The 21,092-nt window shown below is 47.9% G+C and overlaps 8 protein-coding genes across 12 annotated transcripts; 3 read left to right on the top strand and 5 right to left on the bottom strand.

Annotated features, from left to right (window-relative positions):
• Positions 1 to 404: 404 nt before the first annotated feature.
• LOC117889958 (lysozyme) lies at positions 405 to 2,677 on the bottom strand. Its single transcript, XM_034794516.1, has 3 exons — positions 2,494 to 2,677; positions 829 to 999; positions 405 to 763 (listed from the first exon to the last, which is right to left on the bottom strand). Exons 1-3 carry the CDS (start codon positions 2,573 to 2,575, stop codon positions 531 to 533), a joined length of 486 nt encoding a protein of 161 aa, XP_034650407.1. The 5' UTR covers positions 2,576 to 2,677; the 3' UTR covers positions 405 to 530.
• A 145-nt stretch (positions 2,678 to 2,822) lies between these two features.
• LOC117889955 (probable elongation factor 1-beta) lies at positions 2,823 to 3,739 on the bottom strand. Its single transcript, XM_034794512.1, has 2 exons — positions 3,574 to 3,739; positions 2,823 to 3,464 (listed from the first exon to the last, which is right to left on the bottom strand). The coding sequence occupies exons 1-2, from the start codon at positions 3,651 to 3,653 to the stop codon at positions 2,876 to 2,878; spliced, it is 669 nt and encodes a 222-aa protein (XP_034650403.1). The 5' UTR covers positions 3,654 to 3,739; the 3' UTR covers positions 2,823 to 2,875.
• Positions 3,740 to 5,046: 1,307 nt separating this feature from the next.
• Positions 5,047 to 8,549, top strand: LOC117889961. Of its 3 annotated transcripts, none has more exons than XM_034794520.1 (3): positions 5,047 to 5,129; positions 7,413 to 7,724; positions 8,461 to 8,549. In XM_034794520.1, the coding sequence occupies exons 2-3, from the start codon at positions 7,504 to 7,506 to the stop codon at positions 8,471 to 8,473; spliced, it is 234 nt and encodes a 77-aa protein (XP_034650411.1). In that variant the 5' UTR covers positions 5,047 to 5,129; positions 7,413 to 7,503; the 3' UTR covers positions 8,474 to 8,549. The 3 variants fall into 3 exon arrangements, with proteins under 3 accessions (XP_034650411.1, XP_034650410.1, XP_034650413.1); XM_034794519.1 differs by lacking the exon at positions 5,047 to 5,129 and adding an exon at positions 5,628 to 5,903; XM_034794522.1 differs by lacking the exon at positions 5,047 to 5,129 and adding an exon at positions 5,769 to 5,785.
• Positions 6,330 to 20,812, top strand: LOC117889954 (proteasome subunit alpha type-4). 3 transcript variants are annotated; one of them, XM_034794510.1, is made up of 4 exons: positions 19,601 to 19,736; positions 19,831 to 20,036; positions 20,094 to 20,708; positions 20,739 to 20,812. In XM_034794510.1, exons 1-3 carry the CDS (start codon positions 19,734 to 19,736, stop codon positions 20,671 to 20,673), a joined length of 789 nt encoding a protein of 262 aa, XP_034650401.1. In that variant the 5' UTR covers positions 19,601 to 19,733; the 3' UTR covers positions 20,674 to 20,708; positions 20,739 to 20,812. The 3 variants fall into 3 exon arrangements, with proteins under 3 accessions (XP_034650402.1, XP_034650401.1, XP_034650400.1); XM_034794511.1 differs by lacking the exons at positions 19,601 to 19,736; positions 20,739 to 20,812 and adding an exon at positions 6,330 to 6,357 and having other exon boundaries at positions 20,094 to 20,731; XM_034794509.1 differs by lacking the exon at positions 20,739 to 20,812 and having other exon boundaries at positions 20,094 to 20,731.
• Positions 8,653 to 8,938, top strand: LOC117889962. The gene has a single exon (XM_034794523.1). It carries the CDS (start codon positions 8,696 to 8,698, stop codon positions 8,831 to 8,833), a length of 138 nt encoding a protein of 45 aa, XP_034650414.1. The 5' UTR covers positions 8,653 to 8,695; the 3' UTR covers positions 8,834 to 8,938.
• Positions 9,171 to 11,896, bottom strand: LOC117889948 (fukutin-related protein). Its single transcript, XM_034794487.1, has 3 exons — positions 10,598 to 11,896; positions 10,418 to 10,534; positions 9,171 to 10,356 (listed from the first exon to the last, which is right to left on the bottom strand). Exons 1-3 carry the CDS (start codon positions 11,339 to 11,341, stop codon positions 9,496 to 9,498), a joined length of 1,722 nt encoding a protein of 573 aa, XP_034650378.1. The 5' UTR covers positions 11,342 to 11,896; the 3' UTR covers positions 9,171 to 9,495.
• On the bottom strand, positions 12,052 to 16,452 carry LOC117892463 (atrial natriuretic peptide receptor 1). The gene is made up of 11 exons (XM_034798713.1): positions 16,152 to 16,452; positions 15,987 to 16,098; positions 15,761 to 15,926; positions 15,374 to 15,451; positions 15,022 to 15,298; positions 14,409 to 14,964; positions 14,236 to 14,351; positions 14,101 to 14,179; positions 13,396 to 14,039; positions 13,019 to 13,343; positions 12,052 to 12,963 (listed from the first exon to the last, which is right to left on the bottom strand). Exons 1-11 carry the CDS (start codon positions 16,450 to 16,452, stop codon positions 12,129 to 12,131), a joined length of 3,489 nt encoding a protein of 1,162 aa, XP_034654604.1. The 3' UTR covers positions 12,052 to 12,128.
• LOC117889952 (augmin complex subunit dgt3) lies at positions 17,164 to 19,214 on the bottom strand. Its single transcript, XM_034794507.1, has 6 exons — positions 19,182 to 19,214; positions 18,801 to 19,129; positions 18,385 to 18,747; positions 17,660 to 18,325; positions 17,425 to 17,602; positions 17,164 to 17,368 (listed from the first exon to the last, which is right to left on the bottom strand). Exons 1-6 carry the CDS (start codon positions 19,197 to 19,199, stop codon positions 17,204 to 17,206), a joined length of 1,719 nt encoding a protein of 572 aa, XP_034650398.1. The 5' UTR covers positions 19,200 to 19,214; the 3' UTR covers positions 17,164 to 17,203.
• Positions 20,813 to 21,092: the final 280 nt, after the last annotated feature.

Below are 21,092 nucleotides of genomic sequence, written 5' to 3' on the forward strand. Positions count from 1 at the left end.
TTTAACAGAGCCGTTCTCTAGCGAGAAGCATGCGCTGTTAAGACAACTTTTATAGCTGTGAACTTTGAAGCACTAAAATAAATAAAACTAAACAATTACAGTGCAGTTTTTACCACGCTCTCACCTCAGACTGGCTGTTAACATTTAACAAGCATAAATCTGCAACGAAAATGAGTCTTGGAAGAGGCTTACAAAGTGCCACACAGCTGCATAGGAATTCGCATTGAACTCTGCTTCATGTAAGCTACAGCAGAATGTAGCAACTACAGCGACACCTGCCGTCGAATTCGTGAGTAATGTGACTAGCAGCTTGCAATTATTACCGCTGAGTGGCGCCAGTGTTGTCAACGGTTATTCAAAACTGCTTTGTGATTAGCAAAAATGATAAGAAAAACCGCATTACGTCTTGCTTTACCATAATATCGTTTTAATATCAATCTCAATTTCACAATCTAACTCCAATTCAAATGCATTGCCATAAATTATTATTTTAAATATTAGTTATCGTTAATTGTTTGATGCTCAAGCGCTCAAGGTCCGGAGCGAACGTCCAGTTGCTGGAATGAGTTCAGGCAGCTCTGCAGACTGGTTTGATACTGATAGGCCAGCTCCCCACCGCAGCCATAGCCGCCCAACTTGTGGATGGCAGCGTAGTCATAGCAGTCGATGCCCCCATCCTTGTTGCAGTCCTGCCCAAACTTGGTCATGTAGTTCTGGATGGTGTTGGCCGCACAGTATGGATCGTTCACGCAGTTGGCATACGCTGGATGGGAGTTTAAAACAAGTTGTGTAATGGAAGAACGACAATGTCGAACAGGCTTAGCTTACCATCCTCAGACTGGGGGCTCTCGTTGCCCAAGGTCAGCTTGCCACCGTCCGACCAGTAGGCCCAGGTGATGCGAAACAGGCCGCAGACGCCGCCGCCGCAGAATCGGGTCTGATTGCATCCGCTGATGGCCTCGCAAATGCAGCCCAGGCACACATCCGTCACCGGCTTATCTGTATTGGGGGCCAGAGAGCAGAGCGAGCGAATTAGTTTGAGATCAAGCACGCGATTAGCGGCAACGGGAACCACGTAAACAAAACAAAACTCGAATTGTTGCTCACATTTTTACCCACCCATGTCATCGCTTTATTCAGGGCATTCCGTAATGTGCGATGCTTGGGAATGTTTTTGAACCAAGATCGTTCGCATTTCAGACTCATAAAATTTAAAAATATATTGAACAAATTGTTGAAAGAACGTGAATAAACAAAACAATTCCAATGGCTGTACGCCCATGAACCTGAGACACAAAGCTACCGCCCTCCCTCCAGCGTAGCTGGCAGTTTCAGCCTCTGCCGAACTAGTTTTGCAACTTTCAATGGCAACATTGAGGCAACATCTCTATGGATCGATTCGGTCCCAGCCCGTAGGCGAAGATGAGTCAATTTATTTCGGTGTTATCAAGACCAGAACCTGTTGTTCTTGCAATTTAATTAATTATATTTCCACGAACAGCGACAAGCTGAAAAGCGGAGGAGGTTCCAAGTACTCTGCAAGAACAACCCATCAATTGTCTTTATTCCCATCCACGTAATCTCTTTTCTGGGTTCACTGAACTCTATGCAAAATGTATAGTCTTGAGAGTCGTAGAAATTGGGTCAAAATCCCAGATGGAATTCAGAAATTCAACCTTAATCGGAATCACTGGGGATTATATGTACATATGTATGAAAATTGGGAATTTCCAAAGCACTAGAGATAACACAACACGCACACAACGACCGGGAACTTGCATATTGTCACATCACGAAGGTGGGGATCGTTCAGGTTATTCCGAGCTAAGTAATTATTTGCTAAATTGCATTAAAGCGAATCCGTTGGCACCCAATAATTCGGTGAGCATTTCATTGAAACATTGTACATCCTTTTTCATGGAAAGTCCACACCGTAAATTGTTTAATTTCTGACTTAATCAGCTACTTATGCAATCAATCCAATGAGCTCACCCTGGAATACCACACGTTGCAATTATTAAGACATTTTTCAAATGAATTAATTTCCGTCTAATGTAATGGGGGTATAAAAATCGGAAGTAATTTCAATGGCAATGCCGTTCCGTGCTACGCAGTCAATGGCCCGGCCCAGCTCGTCTCGTTAGCTAATCTAATGATGGATGCGCTAGACTCGCATACGAATTCATTCCGCGAAGTATTTATGAACATTTGTCAGCATCCAGATACTTGTCGTATGCAAATACAAAGTGATTTCTATGACATATGCATATGGAGCTGAGGGAAATACCTCTAAGAACGAAACATGTCTTGGCGCAGAACAAAAGATACAAATATTTATACAATTGCTAATTAATGTTAATGAAATGCACGAAGCCAGCACCCGAGACGACCAAAGCAAAACTTCACTAAATGGGCAACAAAAAACGACCACAATAGAAGCTCATCTCTCGCAATGTGATACGATTCCGCGTAAAAAATATATATTTGACTCACCCTGCGCTTGAATAAGAGCCACCAGTCCCAGGCAGAGTAGAGCGCCAAACGCCAAAGTGCAGCACAATTTGTTGGCAGCCATTATTAGCAGTTGTCCGAAATTGTTCGAAATATATTTATTTCAACTGAATATAGCACAATAAAGACGAACGAAGGCTTTCGCGATTAACGGACAAGTGAGCTTCCAGCGCACTGCGCTTCAGTTTTGTAGTCCGAGTCGCGTACAAACGAAAGACTCACGCTGAGAACTAGGCAGAGAGAGAGAGAAAGCTTCGCATAGAGAGACAAACACACACACACTTAAGCGAATCAATAAAATACAACGGAGCTTTTAGTTGCTTTGCTTTTGCTTGGATTTATTCAAAATAGTTAGAATCTCTGTTTAGATCTTGTTGAAGGCAGCAATATCGACAGACTGCACAAAGTCCTCGAACTCCTCAATCTTCTCCTGCAGCAGATCGATGGACACCTTCTCGTCCTCAATGACGCACATGATCTGCAGCTTGTTGATGCCATAGCCGACGGGCACCAGTTTGGATGCGCCCCACAGCAGACCGTCCATAACGATGGTGCGGACATTGTTCTCCATCTCCTTCATGTCGGTCTCATCATCCCATGGCTTGACATCGAGCAGCACCGACGACTTGGCAATAAGGGCGGGCTTCTTTGATTTCTTGGCGGCGTAGGCAGCAACACGCTCCTGCTTGATGCGCTCGGCCTCAGCGTCCTCCTCCTCGTCGGAGCCGAATAGATCGACATCGTCATCGTCGTCAGCAGCTGGCTTGGCCGGAGCAGCTACTGTGGGTTTGCCACCAGCCAGCTGGGGCAGGGGAGCGCCAGTCCATGCCGAGCGCTCTCCAGCCTCAAAGGAGGCAATGTGGCGGTACCAACGTGCAACGTGGGCGTAGTCTCCAGCTGGAGCCTTGCCCAGGGCATCGAAAACAGACAAATCGGCCTTGCTAGGTGTGTAGCTGTGGCGGAAAACAAATTATATTAGTTTCATGGTACGCAAAAATATATTGCCGACGTGTGCGGCTTCTACATAACCTCACAATCTGCCGCCGCGTGTTGAGTGCTTACCCGCTGATGTAGCTGCTGTTGGCCAGGAAGTTGTTCAACTCCTTCAGTCCCTGTGGGGTCTTGACATCACCGAAAGCCATTTTAGTTGATTTGTTGCTGAATTCACGTTTTACAAAAAATAATGCCCGTGCTTGCACGTACGTCGGAAATTTGTAAAAGACAGTGTGACCGTCAAAATGCCGCCTAACCCTTAGAAAAATACCGAAATATACTTTCGTATTTTCAAAATATACTGTAAATATACCGTGAATCTAAAATCGTTTTCCTCAAGCTTTGATCTTCTGTTTAATATTACCAGCTAGTTAGGACTCTGAAAGCTAAGACTATAATTTTATCCAAATGATGAATTATTTTTCTGCAACTAAGCTTATTTTAGGGACTATTGAATTGTTGATGTACTAAGGCTGACACTGAAGACGTCAACAAAAAAATTGATTCAGCAATATTTGTATATCGAAATATTTATTTTACGTACTTTACACCTTTTTTGTGTAAAATACTGGAAGTTGAATGACCCAATCAAGACTTTTGAATAAAAATTGTTTGAAATATTAAAGACAAATAGAAAGCCAAAAAAACAAATATTGATTCAATCTTTTAGCAATTCCTTTGCCTCGTTGTCTGAGTGCAGCAGTATTCAAATGCATTCAGGCAGGTGCAACAGCCGGTAGGCCCTCTCTGCCCCCAAACTGATACTTTAACGCTGTAGTATTAAGTCAAAAATTATTTTTATTAACGGATATGCTTTTAAAACAAATACATGTAAGTGTGTGAAAGCGGCACGCCACTAGCGAACTTAGTGGCCATAATGATGATGAGGATCATGATGGCTATCATGATGTTCGTTATGATGATTATAATGACCATGATGAGGATCATAATGAGGATCATGATGAGAATCATAATGATGACTGCGAACCTCGCGATCACCGTTGACGGCATGGACGGATCCTTGTTCAGCCACATCCAGAAGATCCACCCGATCCTGACCAAAGGCGAAGGCCAGGCAGAGGACGCCGATGAGTGCGAGAATAATCAGACGCATCTTAAGCTGTTGTCGATTTGAGAATTGTTCTTGGAGAATTATTGGACTTATTGCAGACGTTGTGCTGGAAGCTACTGTTGATCGCTGAGCCCAGGCACCGTCCTTTTATTTAGTCAGCCTGTCCAGGGAACCCAATTACTTGCTATTGTTGACCATTTTTTTGTATAAATGGTGCTAAAATGCAACAGGCCAGCTCATTAATTAACAGGCAAACAAAAGGTGGGGTGAGAAGCTTACACTGACAACGGTAAGAAGCGAAATTCATGAAATTTTAACAGAATTTACATCGAAGACCACGGATATGGGAGTCGGAAACGAAATAAGCTTTGAGTTTTCGCGCCATCTGTTTTGGTATTCCGCCTTTCCAATGTCTATCGATCATGTCAATATTTGGTATTTTTATTAGCACCAATCGATTGTCATATATGTTTATTTGCCGCCAATTAGTTTGCTTACTTTGCCAACACAGAGATAATTCGTACATACAAATATTTAACCATTTGTTTATTAGGTCAGTGAATTTTGATTGAATGTCTATTAATCATTAATAATTAATCTATCTATCATTGTGTAAAAGTGTGTAGTGTGTGCACTTAGTCGCCACAGTAGTGGAATTTACATAGCTGCACCACATGTAGTATATATACATACATAGGTACATATGTACATACATACATATGCATGAATAAGACAGAGGAGAGCCTGAAAGTTTAAAGTCCACAAGCAATAAATTATAAAAATTGTGTGTGAACACCTACATATGTACATATGGATGTATGTGTGATTCCTATCAATGCATGCAGATCACAACAAAAGCCAAAGAGAGAGACAGAGACCTCACAAAAAGAGATCTTGAGTGTGAGAACGAAAAGCGGCAAGACGGAAGTTGTTTTACAAGGAATTCTTCATACTCTTCGTAGAATGGCCATGTAAAGTTAACCAAAAGATTAGTGCTTATGGGCAGTTACATATGTACATATGTATCCTAAAACGAAACAACGATCACAACAAACTAGAAATTTCGCAGCAACAGATCACGAAAGCAAACAAACGGCAGCATTGAAATTTTAGAAATGAACTTATCAGTTGAGTCGAAGCGGCTCACGGCACAATTCATTCAGACGTTGTGCAAAGCGGTTCGCTGTCGTGTCGTTGGTTCCATTTGAGGTGTGCTTTAGTCTTTCAGCTGGCAGTAAAGTCCAGGGCGAAATAGTGTCAAAGCAATTGAAATTGAAGTCAAAGATCCAGCAAGCCACAAGTTTTTATCGGCAATTGAGTGTGTGAGGTAGGTCTGCTGATAGCCCATAAATGGCTTGACCTCGTCTTTATCAGTCTCGTGGACATCCATGGACATCCATTCAATAATCTTGCCACGTCCAACTAACCCAATAACTATGTAGCTGACCATGCAAACAATTTCCCATGGATTCCGCGTGTGTCTGCCATTTTGGGCACTCAAGATGCGGCTATCAGTGCCGCTAGTGAACTGCTTTGAACTGCTAATTTATAATATGTACCGATCGACACTATAAATGCGCCACTATACATACATATGTACATACACATGTACATATATGTAAATACATTTGTATGTATGTAGGTGTAGCTACTAGCTACTGCTCGAATTTAAATTAAGACGCACTTTCCGCTTAATGTTTGCCATTTTATCGAACTTTGTTTGAACAGCCTATTAAAATGTTTTTATTTTTTTCGTTATGTGTTTGCTATAAAGAACAATGATAAAACAATCACGAATTGTGTGCCCACAAAATGGTTACTTTAAAAGTTGTATTTAAATCTTATCAAGCCCCAACTTGTAGTTCAGCTGCATCATAAATTTAATCAATTTAGATCGTACGACACCCCAAAAATAAAACAAACAATTGAATTCCAAACGCTTGGAAACAGCGCTGGCAGAGTCGCACCCGCAGCGAGCCCACTAACAAAACGAGAAGGGACGTGTGAGACGCTTCTTACGCGTCACAACTTTTATACCCGGCACTCAGTACTACATCTGCACTTTAGCGGTTATTTGTCAAATTTTACATTTTTTCTTCATCTGTCATCTACATCAACAACACTACTCACGCCAACACGCTCCTTTAGCTCGCCACCCTCCCCTAGAAACACACACTGCAGAGTCGCGGCAGAGTCAGCGGCAGAGGCAGCGGCAGAGGCAGAGGCAGTGACGTGTCAGGGGCCAGGCCATAAACAGCGCGAAGCAGAGTGTGAATGCTGCGGGACGGGGTGGGTTTGGCTACTGCAAATTAATTTCTTCATTGTGGCTATAATAATGATCCAATCGTATCCCAATTTGGTGATCTGATAGATATGGTCATTCCCTACGGAATGGTTTTTAGTTTTCTGCTATCTTCAAAATTGTAGATTTGGGAGGTTTTCGCCCTTTTGCGGCGGCGGAAGGGGGCGTGGCTCATTTTTGAAATACACTTGTAACAGTGTGAGCATACAGAAGTATGGATGCAAAATTTGGTGGCTCTAGCTTTAATGGTGTCTGAGATCCAGGCGCTCAACAAGACGGACGGACAGACGGACAGACGGACAGACGGACAGACGGACAGACAGACAGACAGACATAGACTCGGCTATTGATGCTGATCAAGAATATATATACTTTATGGGGTCGGAAACGTTTCCTTCTGTGCGTTACATACAACCGTTATGTGCACAAATACAATATACCCTATTTACTCTTCGAGTACCGGGTATAAAAACAAGATTTCAGTCAAAATAAATAATTAATGCTCTTTATACGTATGTACATATGTATTTTTAGCTTTATCATTTTTCGACTGTTTCTGCGGAGGCTCGACATATACAAACACTTCCAAGCGATCCACACAACGAAAGCAACAGAAGGTCGCATCATGGATAGCGTAAAGTCATTCTTCGCTGGCTCCAACAAGGACAACAATCTCGCAAATCATCAGCAGCAGCATGGACATCCGAATGGCAGTGTCATGCCCAATCGCTGGGGCCGTAACTGGAACTGCAGCAGCCAGCACACGGAGAGCAGTTCCTCGTCCATTGCAAATCCAAATCACTGCAATGCCAAGCGCAAGGACAGCGATAATTATTTTTATATCATGTAAGTTTCTGGCTAATACAAAGAGGGTGAACATTTCCGCAGTTTAAGAAGTTCTTAGCGGTGCGAGAAACTTCATAGATGAGTTTCCCTCAGAGTTAGACACTTATAGGGCTCTCCAGGGCTGTTATAAAAGTACTCCACAATCATTTGCTTTATCTTTTCCCTTCCACGTATCAGTCTTTGCACATAGCTTTACTCGTATGTACATGCTCGCTTGTACATTATATACCCATTGCAATGCCATTTTTTGGACCACTGATAAACGTTCAATGCCTGCCATTATGTGGCGCTTGTGTGGAACCAGCCATGAACCGTCAAAATGTTCAATTGAAATTGAATTTAAAATACAATCGCTTAACGTTCTCTGGCTGGTGGTTTGGCTTGGTAAACCAGTTTGTGTTGTCATAGATCTGGCTTTGCATTGAACATTGTATGAGGTTTTAATATGCAGTCACGCTTTCGGCTCAAAGTTCTGACTCGAGAAGTGGAACTCTAGAACTTGTTTGTTTTTGTGTGGAGGGGCAGGTCCGTACGGGCATCAGTTACGAATTAACTGGCGTCAGTAACAGCTGAAAATCGTACGTATTTAGAATGTGATTTGCCCCCTAAAATACACAACTTTGTGGGTTACAAACTGGGCCAGTTAACGTCGAACAGGGCAGGACACAGCACGCTGTAGGAGCCGCAAAATGAAGCTTACAATTCGACCAATTACTAATTTATTCTTTCTTTTTAGGTGGCGCGCCTGAAGCCAACACGTTGGCCAATACGTTGGATAAGCCATCATCATCTAAAGTGACCTGCAGCTTAAGAAATCTGTACATCTTTTAGAAAACATCGGAGCGTGCACCTCTCCCGGCATGCAAGTGCTCGCACAGAGTCCGTTGTTTAGTGATATTAGTTATTAATTTACAATTATACACACAAAACATTCAGCTACACCAGCAACGTTCGATCCTCTTCTATCCTATATGGACACCATTACATTTGTCGGCTTGCTCTACTGGCTGTTGTGCATGATTTTATTCGGTCCGGCAATGTTCTTTGTGGCCGTTTATCTGCCAGAACTTCCAGTGCGTTATGTGAAAAGCCTGAGGCAGCAAACTTAGTAGTTTCAGGCAAGTGGTGCATGGTTTTATACAGCCATATACGTAATGGTAATGATGTACAACCAGCGATCGAAGTGCATCTATAATAAAAGTTTATTTAAAAGTGAATGTGCGCCAATTGTAACGCAAACCCAAGCAGTCTCCGAGGTTCTCCCATTGAGGATTGTGCCTCCTCACAGTCTTGAACATCTTTAACATTTGCCTGTTAAGTCCTGTTAAGTCTTCTGTAGAATGCCAAGCTGGAACAATTTCTATGCCAACATTATGCCCAACACGGCCAGCTGACCCTTTGTGTAGCTTAATCCTCCCTGCAACATGTGAAAATCCGAGTCGCGCGTCGATTCTGATTGTATATTTTCACTTTAAAATAGTTCAAGTATAGAGTTTGTTTTTTGGTTTTAAAAATATTCGTAGTACGAACGACTTAAGTTAGTTTTACGTTCTATGCAAAGATCCACCAAGTATACGCAAATTAGCTAACAACCAACTCAAAGGAACATCTGAAACAATACAAAAACATCACAAAAATTGTACAATAGAGATATAAAAACTTGAACATAAATCGTTAATCAAATCCATGTGAAAGTTTTCGGCCTTCAGCCATGATCTATGCTAAAGCCTCAACTAAATTGTAACTAGACTAGAGTGCAGGGAGTTATTCTCTAATCATCCATGGCCAGATCTTGGGACTGCACTTTGATGTGCTTGGCCTCGAGATACTCGAGCACATTGTTGGGGCACATGACGCTCTTGCCTAGAAACAGCACCGTGGACATGGGATGCAGAAAGTCAGCCGCAAAGGTGCTTGCCTTCCAGCCAAAGAAGCCGCTGGCCCGCACCTCGGCGCCTTTGATCTCGTAGGGCAGCAGATTGACGCCCACCTGGTTGGGCTTCGAGAACTGCACGCGGAAGTAGTGTCCATCGGTGGCCTTGATCCAGTAGAAGCCTTCGTTATCCACATACGGCTTGCTCTGCGACTTCTTCATGGCGTTGGAGCGCTCCAGGTCCTGGACATTGAAGCTGATGTCAATGTCGTAGGCATCCGGAGAGATGGCGTTCGTCTCCACGGCGCTCTTCAGCGCATTGTTGTCCAGCCAGTAGCGTATGCCCACGTTCTCGAACTCCTCCAGCACATGGTTGAAGGTCGTACGCAGCTTGTCCAGGCAGCAGGGCGGCGTGTGCTTGTCCAGATACGAGTAGAACGGCCGATTGTTGTACACGGTGCCGATGCAGGACTTTGTGGTGCGCTCGCAGCCAAACAGATCTATGTCCGTGACCAGCGGCAGCGACACATTCGAGCTGGAAAACTGCGCATCCAGCACGCCTTGGTGCAGCTGCCAGCTGTTCTCCCTGGACGGCGGCTTGCCGAGCAACGTGTAAGCCCTTCGCACGATTCGCTTGATCTGCAGCCGCTTGTACATCTCCTTGAACTGGCGACGGCGCAGATCCATGCGTCGCTGCTTGGTGTGGAACGAGGCAAAGAGGCGCCTGCCCTCCTGGAAGGCATGTGGAAAGACGGTGGTCTGCAACGATACTCAGAATATTGGAAGGGAACTGCAGAATAGAAAAGTGTAGGGCACTCACCGACAAATTGGCAATCTTTGCCTGCATGTACAGCATCTCTGGAAAGGGCAGGGAGAAAGGCTCAGGCATAGCCGCCAGCGCTGCCACATCCAACAGGATCGCGTGCTTTTGCAGAAACTAAGGAAAATGGTGAGGCAACTTTCAGTTCATGGATCAGCAGTAGCTGCAAGTAATACCCACCAAATCGCAGCGGCGACTATCATTTGTGGCCACAATCTCGAGCGTCCAGTTGGGCAGATCCATTCTCATGCGAGCGCAGCTGCTGTAGGACTTAAGATTGCCCGCAAACGGCACCAGCACCATGCGGCGCACCATCTCCTCCGGGGGAACAGCCACACGCTGCTCCTTGGGCTGTGCCTGCGCCTGTGCCCCAGCCACGCCGATGGTGTTTATCTCGCGGAGGATCTTCTGGAGCAGATTCTTGCTGTTCAGCCGCACGCTGTCGGGCATGAGGAGGGCGTACTTGGTGTGAATGGCGGCCAGCGGATCGAGATCCTGTCGCGTGCGTCGCACATCAAAGGCCAGACTCAGGAAGGTCACAGTCTGATCCTCGCCAGCGGTGAGATTTCGTTCGTAGTTCAGCGGCGGATAGGCGTACTCGGTGCCGCCCTCCTGGAGCACCAGAATGGGCATATTGGGTATCACATCCAGTATGCTGTCGATGCTCGCCCGCAGATCCTGCTCAAAGTTGTAGTGTCCGTAGAACACGATGGTGATGCTCTTCCTTATGTGCTTGTTGGCGTTGCGCACCTTCTCCTTGGGCGTCAGCTTGGGTGCCTTCGGCTCCAACTCTTCGCCACCAGACAGCACACGGCTGATGCGGCGCCACAGCAGCGTGTTCCAGGTGTAGTACAGGAATATCAGATTGACCAGCAGGACGCCCAGCAGCATCAGCTTCGCCATTCGCAGTCGCAGCACCTTCATTCTCGGACTTGCTGGCTACAGGTTGTGCGGTTGCTACACTACGCGGTTCACTATTTATTCTATCTCTATCTCTCTCTATGTTTGTGTGTGTGTGTATGGGTGCTCCTGCATGGGTGTAGACACCTCCTGCATCTACATGACTGCCAGCGAAACGAACGTCCTTGAGCTAGAGCTCCTCCGGATGCTGCTCACACATTTTTAAATGAAATTTTCTTCGTTCTTCCGCTTTAGTAACTTTCGGTCTATTCCTCTTTTTATCAAATTTTGTTTTTGTGACAATTCCGTTTTCCTCGACTCTGCGCAAATACATATTTCCAACCCACTCAACCACCCACCAGCCCCACCGGGAAAGCTCAGCCGCCTGCAGCTCAAACGAACAGCTGATGGCATTGGGTTTTCTGGGGGTTGTTTGTTTAGTTTACTTGCCCCGGTTAACAGTTCGCAGGGTAGAAACATTAGCTAAAGCTTTTCAAATGGTAACAGCAAGGACTTGCACAAAGTTTATGCCTTTTTGAAAGGATAAAGTCTCAGAACTATGGAATTGACTTAATTAAATATTATCTGTGGACTGCACCTGAGCAAAGTGGATCCTAAGAGAGAGCAGCGTGCCAGCGCTGTTATCCACATGTAATATTTGAGACGATCCACACGACTGCACGTGAGCCAAGTGGATCGTAAGAGAGAGCTTTTTCTTTGAGCTTCCTTTGTACTTTGTTTATTTTATTTGCACATAAAATGTAGATAATACTGATACATTGGAGATCATAGACTATGGATGTGGCCAGCTTCACTTTCCCATGCCTGCAAAGAGCAGTGGGAATGGCACTTCGTCGGTGCTCAGGATCTGCGGCGTCGGAGGACGAGCATCGGCCTCGCTGGTGCTGTTCAGCCAGTAGGTGGTCATGGTGCCCTTGCCCTTGAGTTCCACATCGCCGCGCTGCTCCATCTGGAAGGTGCCGAACTTGTCCAGAATCGCTTTGGTGGCGGATGACACGTGGATCTTGCCGGGCTGGCCGGTGCTCTCCATTCGCGATGCTGTGTTCACGGTGTCCCCGAACAGACAGTAGTGGGGCATCTTTTTGCCCACAACGCCGGCACAGACGGAACCCGAGTGCATGCCAATGCGTATCTGGATCTTGTACTCCGGCTTGTGCCTCAGGTTGAAGGAGCTGACGGCCTGCAGTATGTCCAGGGCCATCAGGGCGATCTCCCGAGCGTGCTTATCGCCATTCGGCTCGGGCAGGCCGGAGACCACCAGGTAGGCATCGCCAATTGTCTCCACTTTATAGACGTCGTAGAAGCCGATGATCCGGTCAAAGGTGCTGTACAGATCGTTCAGAAAGTTGACCACATCCATGGGGCTGCTGCGGGCGCACAGCTCCGTGAAGCCCACAATGTCGCTGAAGTAAATGGTGACGCTGCTGAACTCCTCCGGCTCCACCAGATCCCCGGCCATCAGCTGCTGGGCCACGGGTCGCGGCAGGATCTGGTACAGCAGCTCCTCCGTGCGCTGCTTCTCGAGGCTCAGCTGGCGCGTTTTCTCCTCCACGAGGCTCTCCAGATTGTTGGCATACTGCTCCATGCGATTCAGCAGATCATCCATTAGATTCTCGCAGAAGCCCCTGCAATGAGGATTAAGATTTAACTCGGACACTGAATGCGTGGTTGGATAATCACTTCATGATGGTGCGTATGTTGCTGCGAATCGTGGAGAAGGCGGGCCGCTCCTCCTGATTGTCCGCCCAGCACTTTTCCATGAGCTCTAGCAAATCCGGTGGACACTCTCGCTCCCTGATGAGCGGCCGAAATCCATTGCACTGCCGCACCTTGTGCAGGATGGTGTGCACGTCCATCTGCTGTCGCGCCTCCTGGTAGGGGCCGCCACGGTTCACAATCTCCTCCAGTATAATGCCAAAGGAGTAGACATCGCCGCGTTGCGTGGCCGGACAGCAGCCAGGAATGGAGGTCAGAGGCAGCAGTTCCGGTGCGATCCAAAGGAGCTCTAGAAAGGGATTCTGAAGAAGGAGGAAGTGCAAGCTTTGGGATCCACTCACTCAAGTAATAATTCTGATCCCGCACATAGTCCGATGGTGTGGTTAGTGTGGCCAGACCAAAGTCCGATATTTTGAGCACAAACCGACCGTCGATAAGGCAGTTGCAGGAGCGCAGCTTGCCATGGGCCGCCACATCGCTGTTGTGCAGATAGCTCATGCCCTTGACAATGTCGTGGATGAGGGACATGCGGAAGTTCCAGTCCAGCTCGATGGCCTCGTTCTCCAGCACATCCTTCAGGCTGCCGCGCGAGCAATACTCCGTGAGAATGAGCACCGTGGGACGGGGCAGATCGATGCAGGCGCCCACGAACCGCACCGTGTTCTCGTGGCTCACATCGCGCGCCTGCTTGATCTCCCACAGCAGCTGCGGCGTCAGCTCCACCTTCTTCACGTTCACCTTCTTGATGGCCACGCGCTCGCCCTTGAACTGGCCAATCGTCGTGTACACCTGCGGCGGCAGCGACGTGAAGCTGGCTATGGAGGCACGACCGGAATGGATGCCAAACTGCTGCAGCGAAATGTTCTCCACATCCAGGCGCTGCAGGCCGCCCTTGGAGCCAAACATGCCGCCCATTTCGATGAGCACATCGTCGGGTCTCACGCGCCAGGACATGTTGTTCAGCTCCTTGCTCAGCTTCATTTGCCTGCCAGAAAGGGGAGAACGCTATAGGCAACGACAGACGGGCCAGGGGATTGGAGTCTTACTTTTGCAGCAGGCAAATCACGAGGAAAACGAGACCCAGAAACAGGAACAATCCAAATATGGAATACATAATGGTGGACTCTGCAAGGGGAGAGATTAATCAGAAGTAAAACGCTGCCCATGGATTGTGGCCATACCATTGTCATGGCAGTCTGGAGAATTGCCCAGAAAGCCACAGGGCGGCACATCCGGCGGCGGCTCCTCCCGTCCGCCCGGCCAGTGGATCTTCTTGCCATGCACCGCGGCATATTCCCTGCAAAAAGAAAATGTCAAATAAAAAAAGGAATGGTTGAGGCCACTCCCATCTCACTTGTGAACACCGGAGTAGTGAGCAACGACTGAAAATTTGCCATTGATGGGATCCAGATCCAAGATCGAGTAGTCCGCATCCCGATCGCCATTGTCGTCGATGCGCACGTGTCCGGTTATGCCCTCGAAGGTGCGATTCCACATGCGTCGCGTAATGTTCACCCCGTCCCGGATGTCGCCGCCTTCGGTCAGCGTCTCGTTCAGGGCCATGCCCAGCAGGTAGACGCCGTCGTAGAAGGCGCCAATGAAGAAGTTCACCTCCTCGCCCTCGCCGAAAGTGTAGTTGTAGTCGTAGAGCGCATTCTCGCGGACATTGTCCGCAAAGTCCTGGAACTTGGGACTCGTCGGCTGCAGCAGACTCACTCGCAGCAGGGCCTCGTATGCCTTGCGGGCACGGGCATCGTGCTCGTCCTTCAGCTCCCAGCCCTTGTCGCCCCAGTAGTCGCTCTGGAATATCTCCACGTCCAGGAAGACCCACTCGCCATTGGTCATGCCCAGGCTGTGGGCAGCCAGCATGAATTTTCGCACCAGAACCCCGCGAACCGATAAAATGACGACTGAGAAAGATCAATTATGTGGAATTAAGTGAGCAAATCAGCGTGAAGATTAGCTACCTCTGGCATACATGCTCGCATCCCTTAGATAGTTCTCATAAATCTCCTCCTCGTTGCCATTTAGCTCGCGGACAAAGCTCAGCAAACCCTCCTGCCTGAGGCCGTACTCGAGATTCTTGCCCACCGTCCACGAGAAGAGCTCCGATCTGTCCACCAGCAGGGCCACATGCTTCCAATTGAACTGCCGAAAGACGCTGGCAAAGACCAGGATGAGCCTGCACTGGCAGTAGGACATGCGCGTGAGTGTGGGATACTTGGACTTGTCCTTGAACATTCCCTGGAAATTCTACAGCGAATATAAAACTCTGCCACGGCAGGGAACATGCGGATCAAGGGACCCTCATCCACTTACCGTATTCTCGTTCTTCCACTTGTGTATTCTGCCCAGGATGCCAGACGTCACCGTCAGCTCACCCTCCGAGGAAGGTGGCTGGCGCAGGCAGGCAGCAGCAGCAGCAGCAGGAAGGAGGGAAATGGCAGAGCAAAACTTAAATTCAAATTAAAGACCCATTGAGCGATGGCCGGGAAGCCCCGAACCCATTTAATTGCCAATGTCAAGCGTACGACAATTAAGAGGACTAAATGTGATTGCCTCAAACTGGAATGGGAATGGGAATGGGAGACTGGAGGGGACTGAGGACTGAGGACTGAGGACTAAGCCAGTTCCGCATTATTGAAAGCGGCGTGCTGTGCGCGCTCCACACGCAAATCGCAGGCGTTGACGTTGTCTTACGCATACCTGATCCCCCATGCCTGTGATGATGGGCGTGTTCCAGTAGGCGGCCAGACGAGCCACCGGCTCGAGGGCGAATGCACAGGCTGGTCCAATGAAGGCGATGACGTCGTCCTGAAAGTGCATGTCTGCAGCCAGTCCGGGAGCACGGGCGCCCGAGCAGGATGGATAACTGCAGGCGGAGGGGTAGAAAAGTGGTAGGTAGGAGCATGGACAGACACTGTCCACTCACCTGGCCTTCTTTTTCAGCAGCGTAATGTTGTGGGGTCGCAGAAAGACTTTGTTTATTTGATCCAAGGCCAGGTCCACGGCCGGTCCGCAGCGCTCCAGATCGAATGGGGAATCTGCAATGTCGAATCAATCGAATGACCAGCAGGCCCCCAGCTCAGTGACTTACCCAAGTGCGAGGCCATCAGCACGCCCACATTGTAGACACGCATCTGGCTGAATTCGCTCTCCGTCATGCGGCCCAGCTGCTGATGCTTCGAGTCCCTGGCATTGCTTCGCTCAAACATCTTATTGTCGAGCGTGTCGCTGGCATTGAAGCCAAGCAGCGTGGTGGTTGTATCGAAGCTAATCTCTTTGGTGAGGTCCTCCCAGGAGTCGATCTCGTTGCGCTTGGCATTTTTGTGTGTGCTAAAGCAGTTGGCCAGCAACAGGAAGAGCACAGAGACGCTGGAGCGGAACAGCAGCTGCATATTGTGGACTGGAATGGAATTTCCTTATAATCGCGGCACAAATTTCAAATTTAAATTCCATTTATTCAAGCCGAAAACTTGAATTTATCGTGCACTACCCCCAAGCGCCTTCGGGGGCTACATAGAAATTTGAAATTAATTCAAATTACAGCAACAACAATGCGTAATGACTCGCAAATCATTATCCACTGAACTCCTTTCTGCGTTGCTTTAAACTTAAACTTTGAGCACACAGCCAGCCAGTCAGCAGTTGGGTAATTTTTCCACAATTTAGATTAACTTTGAGACACTTTCACTGTTCTTGAACAATAACCGAAGGATTATAGAGAGAGAAATCTGTCGCGCAAGACGTACATCGAATGAGCCACAGGCTAAGGCTGCTCGTCCTTTTATAGGCCATGAAATCCATTCGGCAGACGAGCCACGAAGCCCGCACGATGGCCGCGTGGCCAATGGCAGGCCCGCGAATTGCCAGCCAACAGGAATGGGAATTGGAATGGGAATGGGCATCGGAATGGGTCTAGGTTAAGCGTGCAAGAGGACATGGTTTTATGGTTTCCACTTGTTGCTGCTCGACGGCACTTGAATGGCAATCGCCTGGAAACGTTGTCGCGTGCTGCCGGCAATTAATGCGTCTGCTTGGTGGATTTCGTCTTCAATCAGCACAGCATCCCTTTCTGAGCAGACATTAATAATTTATTCATTAACAAACATAAAACTTGCATTGATCGAATTCAGCTTTTATCATTTATCATTTGCGTTGCAGCCCACCGCCGGGACGACGCATGCTGGTGGTTAAGGCGGGCACCTTGGCCGCTGCCTTCTTCACCTCATCGATGGCGTAGAGCATGCGCTGCGGCTCCCTGAGGAACCAGATCCATAGAAGCATTTTGTAACGCCAAAGCTTGTCCCGCTCCTGCAAATATCGAGCAATCAATGACAGCGAGAGCCTGGGAGGAGGCAGCCACTTACCATGCGCCCCACAATGTTCTCCTGGAACTCCGTGCGCAGATGTCGCATCATCTCATCGAGACGAGTCTGCTCCTGGGCGACTCTGTAGATGGGATACAAGAAGCGAACCTTGTCCAGCATGGGCTGCTTCACGGGCGAATCGTAGACAAAGGGGCTCAGCGTGTGCTCCAGTCGCTTGCTAGAAGTAAACAGCATGAGGAACTCCACCTGCCAGCGGAATGTTTCGTTTACTCACAGTTCTGCCAGCTGATCCTGGGCCGTGACAGTGGACTTTCGGTTGAGCATGCTCTGGAAAGCGTACGACAGCAGACGGCCAAACTTTTCGTACTCGTAGAGGCAGCTCTTGGCCTCGCCGGCGCGTATGTTGTGGCCCAGATGTGCCGACAGCTGGCTGGCTATATCCTGCAAGAATTGCGAACAGATGCCTTGATGGCTGCTATTAATCGAGCGCATTGCCTGCACACGCTGCCACGAGGCCTGGGCCTGGCTGCACAGCGCCTCCGAGGTGTCCAGCGAGTTGCGCTTCTTCTCCAAGTCCAACTGGATGATGATCCAAACGAGCTCCGCATTGGACAGGGCATCGGATATGATTTTGGTCAGCTGCTGGTCGCTTTCGCGCCGTCGCAGTGCCCGCTGCAACTTTTCCTTTGTGTTTTCATAGAGAACCAGCTCGATGCGCTGCTCGGTGTGCTGCTGGACGAGGCTGCAGACGTCGTTCATGAGTGTGTCGTGGATGTTCTTCAGATGGTGTTCGTTGAGCAGCTGCAGCTCGTGCGTTTCCCGCACCATCTCTGCTGCGCTGAGGCAATGGATCTGCCCCAGATCCAAATGGTCTATGATGGCCTGAGTGGCCTTGGCCTTGGCCTTCTTCTTAATGAAGGCAAGTGCATAATACTGAATGCTGCAACCAAGGATATTTATGTTAGTTTTTGTCTCTTCCGATTATAGACTTTGACGCACCCCCGCTCTAGGCTCTCCAACTTGCCCTTCTCATGCAGCATATTGACTTCGGCGGTCTTGAACTCGTTTGCCTCCTGTATCTTGAAGTTCTCCTTGATGTAGAGCGTGAAATACTGCATGAAGGAGTCGCACTTGAGGAAGTACTGCTCCAGCGGCAGTTGGTGCATAAAGAGCGCCGGCATCGGCTGGGATATGAACGCCTTCTTGGCCTCGCTGCTCAGCTTGCAGGTCTCAGCCTGCAGCTCCTCCAGTTGCTTGGCTTTCTCTTGGCACTCGCTCAACAGACTCTTTTCAGTGGTTTGCAGTGCGGCAGCTGCACATTCCAACTCGCTAAGGTTATTATTTATGGAGTGCTTGGAGTTGCTGCAGAAGATTGAATAAATATGACAGCGTTTCGTGGAGTCTGTGGCACTTACACCATGTTCTCAATTAGTCTGGCATAATCGGTGGTTGCCTCTTGAATCGCTGCACTCATCGCCGTCAGTGCGTCCACATCCTGCTGCGTGTGGGTGAGCAGGCCAGGATTGTCTGCTTCGATCTCCTGCTGCTTCATTTGCAGTTCCGATCCTTTTAGCCACTTTGCACGCTGCTGCATTTCATCGCGCTCCAGTACCTCCAGCTCTGTCAGGATGTTGTCATCCGTAATACTCACAGACAGATATTTGAAGAACTTCTCCAGCTTTTCGTCGTATAGAAGCCATTGATTGGAGCTGTCGATCCCCAGCTTCTTGAAGAGATCACAGTTCTGCAAAGTACAGCGTTAATCAAACAACTTACTTAGTAGGATCTTAACTTACGCTGAGAATGTCGCCCATTGTAACCCATGAACAACAATTATTAATCAAAAAACAACAATTAATTAAAAAATTCGCGCGTATATGCAAGCAAGTGTATGACCGTGGAATTTATACCCCAGAAATATACCGAAAACTACAACAAAGTATATAGATGGACTTTCTGGCAACCTTACAGCATGTTGGTATTTTGAAAGTGTAGTTACAATGTAAAAAACAAGCGTTTTGGCTAAAGAGTTGTTTTACAAGCCATCCATTCATGCTGAGTTCTTTCACTAACAAATCTTTCAGGGAATCGGACGAACAATAGAATAAAATTATATGTTCGGTGTTGAAAGTCCTAACAAGCTAGTAATATTAAATAGAACATCAAAATCGAGGAATTTGATTTAAGATTGCGGTATATTTTTAAAAGAAAGAATATTTCAGTATGTTTGTGCGGGTCAGGTGGTATATTTGATCGATAAATTCGCGGTCACACTGCCGGCATTGAATGACAAGTAAATTTCGTTTCCATTTGCAAAATAAACTCGTAAATTTATAAAATCAGTAACAATGGTAAGTAAATGCAAAATGCAGCCGGTTGTGCACTGTAACCGCTCTAATGGGGTCCGCTTGAGTTTAGATTTGTTTATCATACTCTTATTGTTAGGCGCGTCGCTATGATTCCCGCACCACGATTTTCTCGCCAGAGGGACGCCTCTACCAGGTCGAATACGCCATGGAGGCCATCTCTCATGCCGGCACTTGCCTCGGCATACTGGCCGAAGACGGCATTTTGCTAGCCGCTGAATGCCGCAGCACCAACAAATTGCTGGACAGCGCCATACCCTCCGAGAAGATCTATCGCCTGAACGAGTGAGTAGCGCTATTCCCGTACCTCTGTGAACAGTGTTGAACATGAATGACTTGCAGGAACATGGTATGCTCTGTGGCCGGCATCACATCCGATGCCAATGTGCTGACCGCCGAGCTGCGTTTGATTGCCCAGCGCTACCAGTTCAGCTATGGCGAGGTGATTCCATGCGAGCAGCTGGTGTCCCACTTGTGCGACATCAAGCAAGCGTACACTCAGTACGGTGGCAAGCGTCCCTTCGGCGTGTCCCTGCTGTACATGGGCTGGGACAACAAGTACGGCTATCAGCTGTACCAGTCCGATCCCAGCGGCAACTACGGCGGCTGGAAGGCCACTTGCATTGGCAACAACTTTGGCGCCGCCATTTCTATGCTGAAGCAGGAACTGGCCGACAAACCATCCATAAAGCTGGAGGAGGCCAAGGATCTGGCCGTGAAGGTGCTCAGCATGACTCTGGACACCACCAAGCTGACGCCCGAGAAGGTCGAGATGGCCACCTTGCAACGCGTCAATAACACCACCGTCTACAGTGTGCTGGAGAAGCCCGATGTAGAGAAGCTGATCGAGAAGTACAACAAACTGCAGGCTGAAACTGAAGCCGCCAAGAAGGAGAAGCAGGCCAAACAACCCAAGTCTTAGGTTCAGCGTTGTATGGTTAATGGTTGACGGCTACAAACATAAAACTACTTTAGGGCGATTCTCCTTTTTTTGTATTTGAAGAATGTGAAATTAAATTTCGAAACAGAATGCCGGGCCGGTCATGGTGATATGAACTGAACTTCATTTCTGAATTGATAATCTCCCAGGCCGATGTAGTGCAGGCACTAGGCATGATTGTTGGCCGTCCCAAAGGACTCTTAGGCAAGGATCCTGGCTTAGCTTCGCTACAAAGTCCCTAGATGGCGCAACGCACTCTTCTTCTTCCACGTTCCAAAATGGAACTAATTAGGGATGACAAAACGCCATCAGTGTGGGAAGTTCCACAGCAATATGAACCAAATCCAAACGATACTATCGTATCGAATGTAAAAATATCGTCTCTATCGATGTATCGATAT

This window comes from Drosophila subobscura, chromosome E (assembly GCF_008121235.1).
Source record: "Drosophila subobscura isolate 14011-0131.10 chromosome E, UCBerk_Dsub_1.0, whole genome shotgun sequence".
NCBI classification, from domain to species: Eukaryota; Metazoa; Arthropoda; class Insecta; order Diptera; family Drosophilidae; genus Drosophila; species Drosophila subobscura.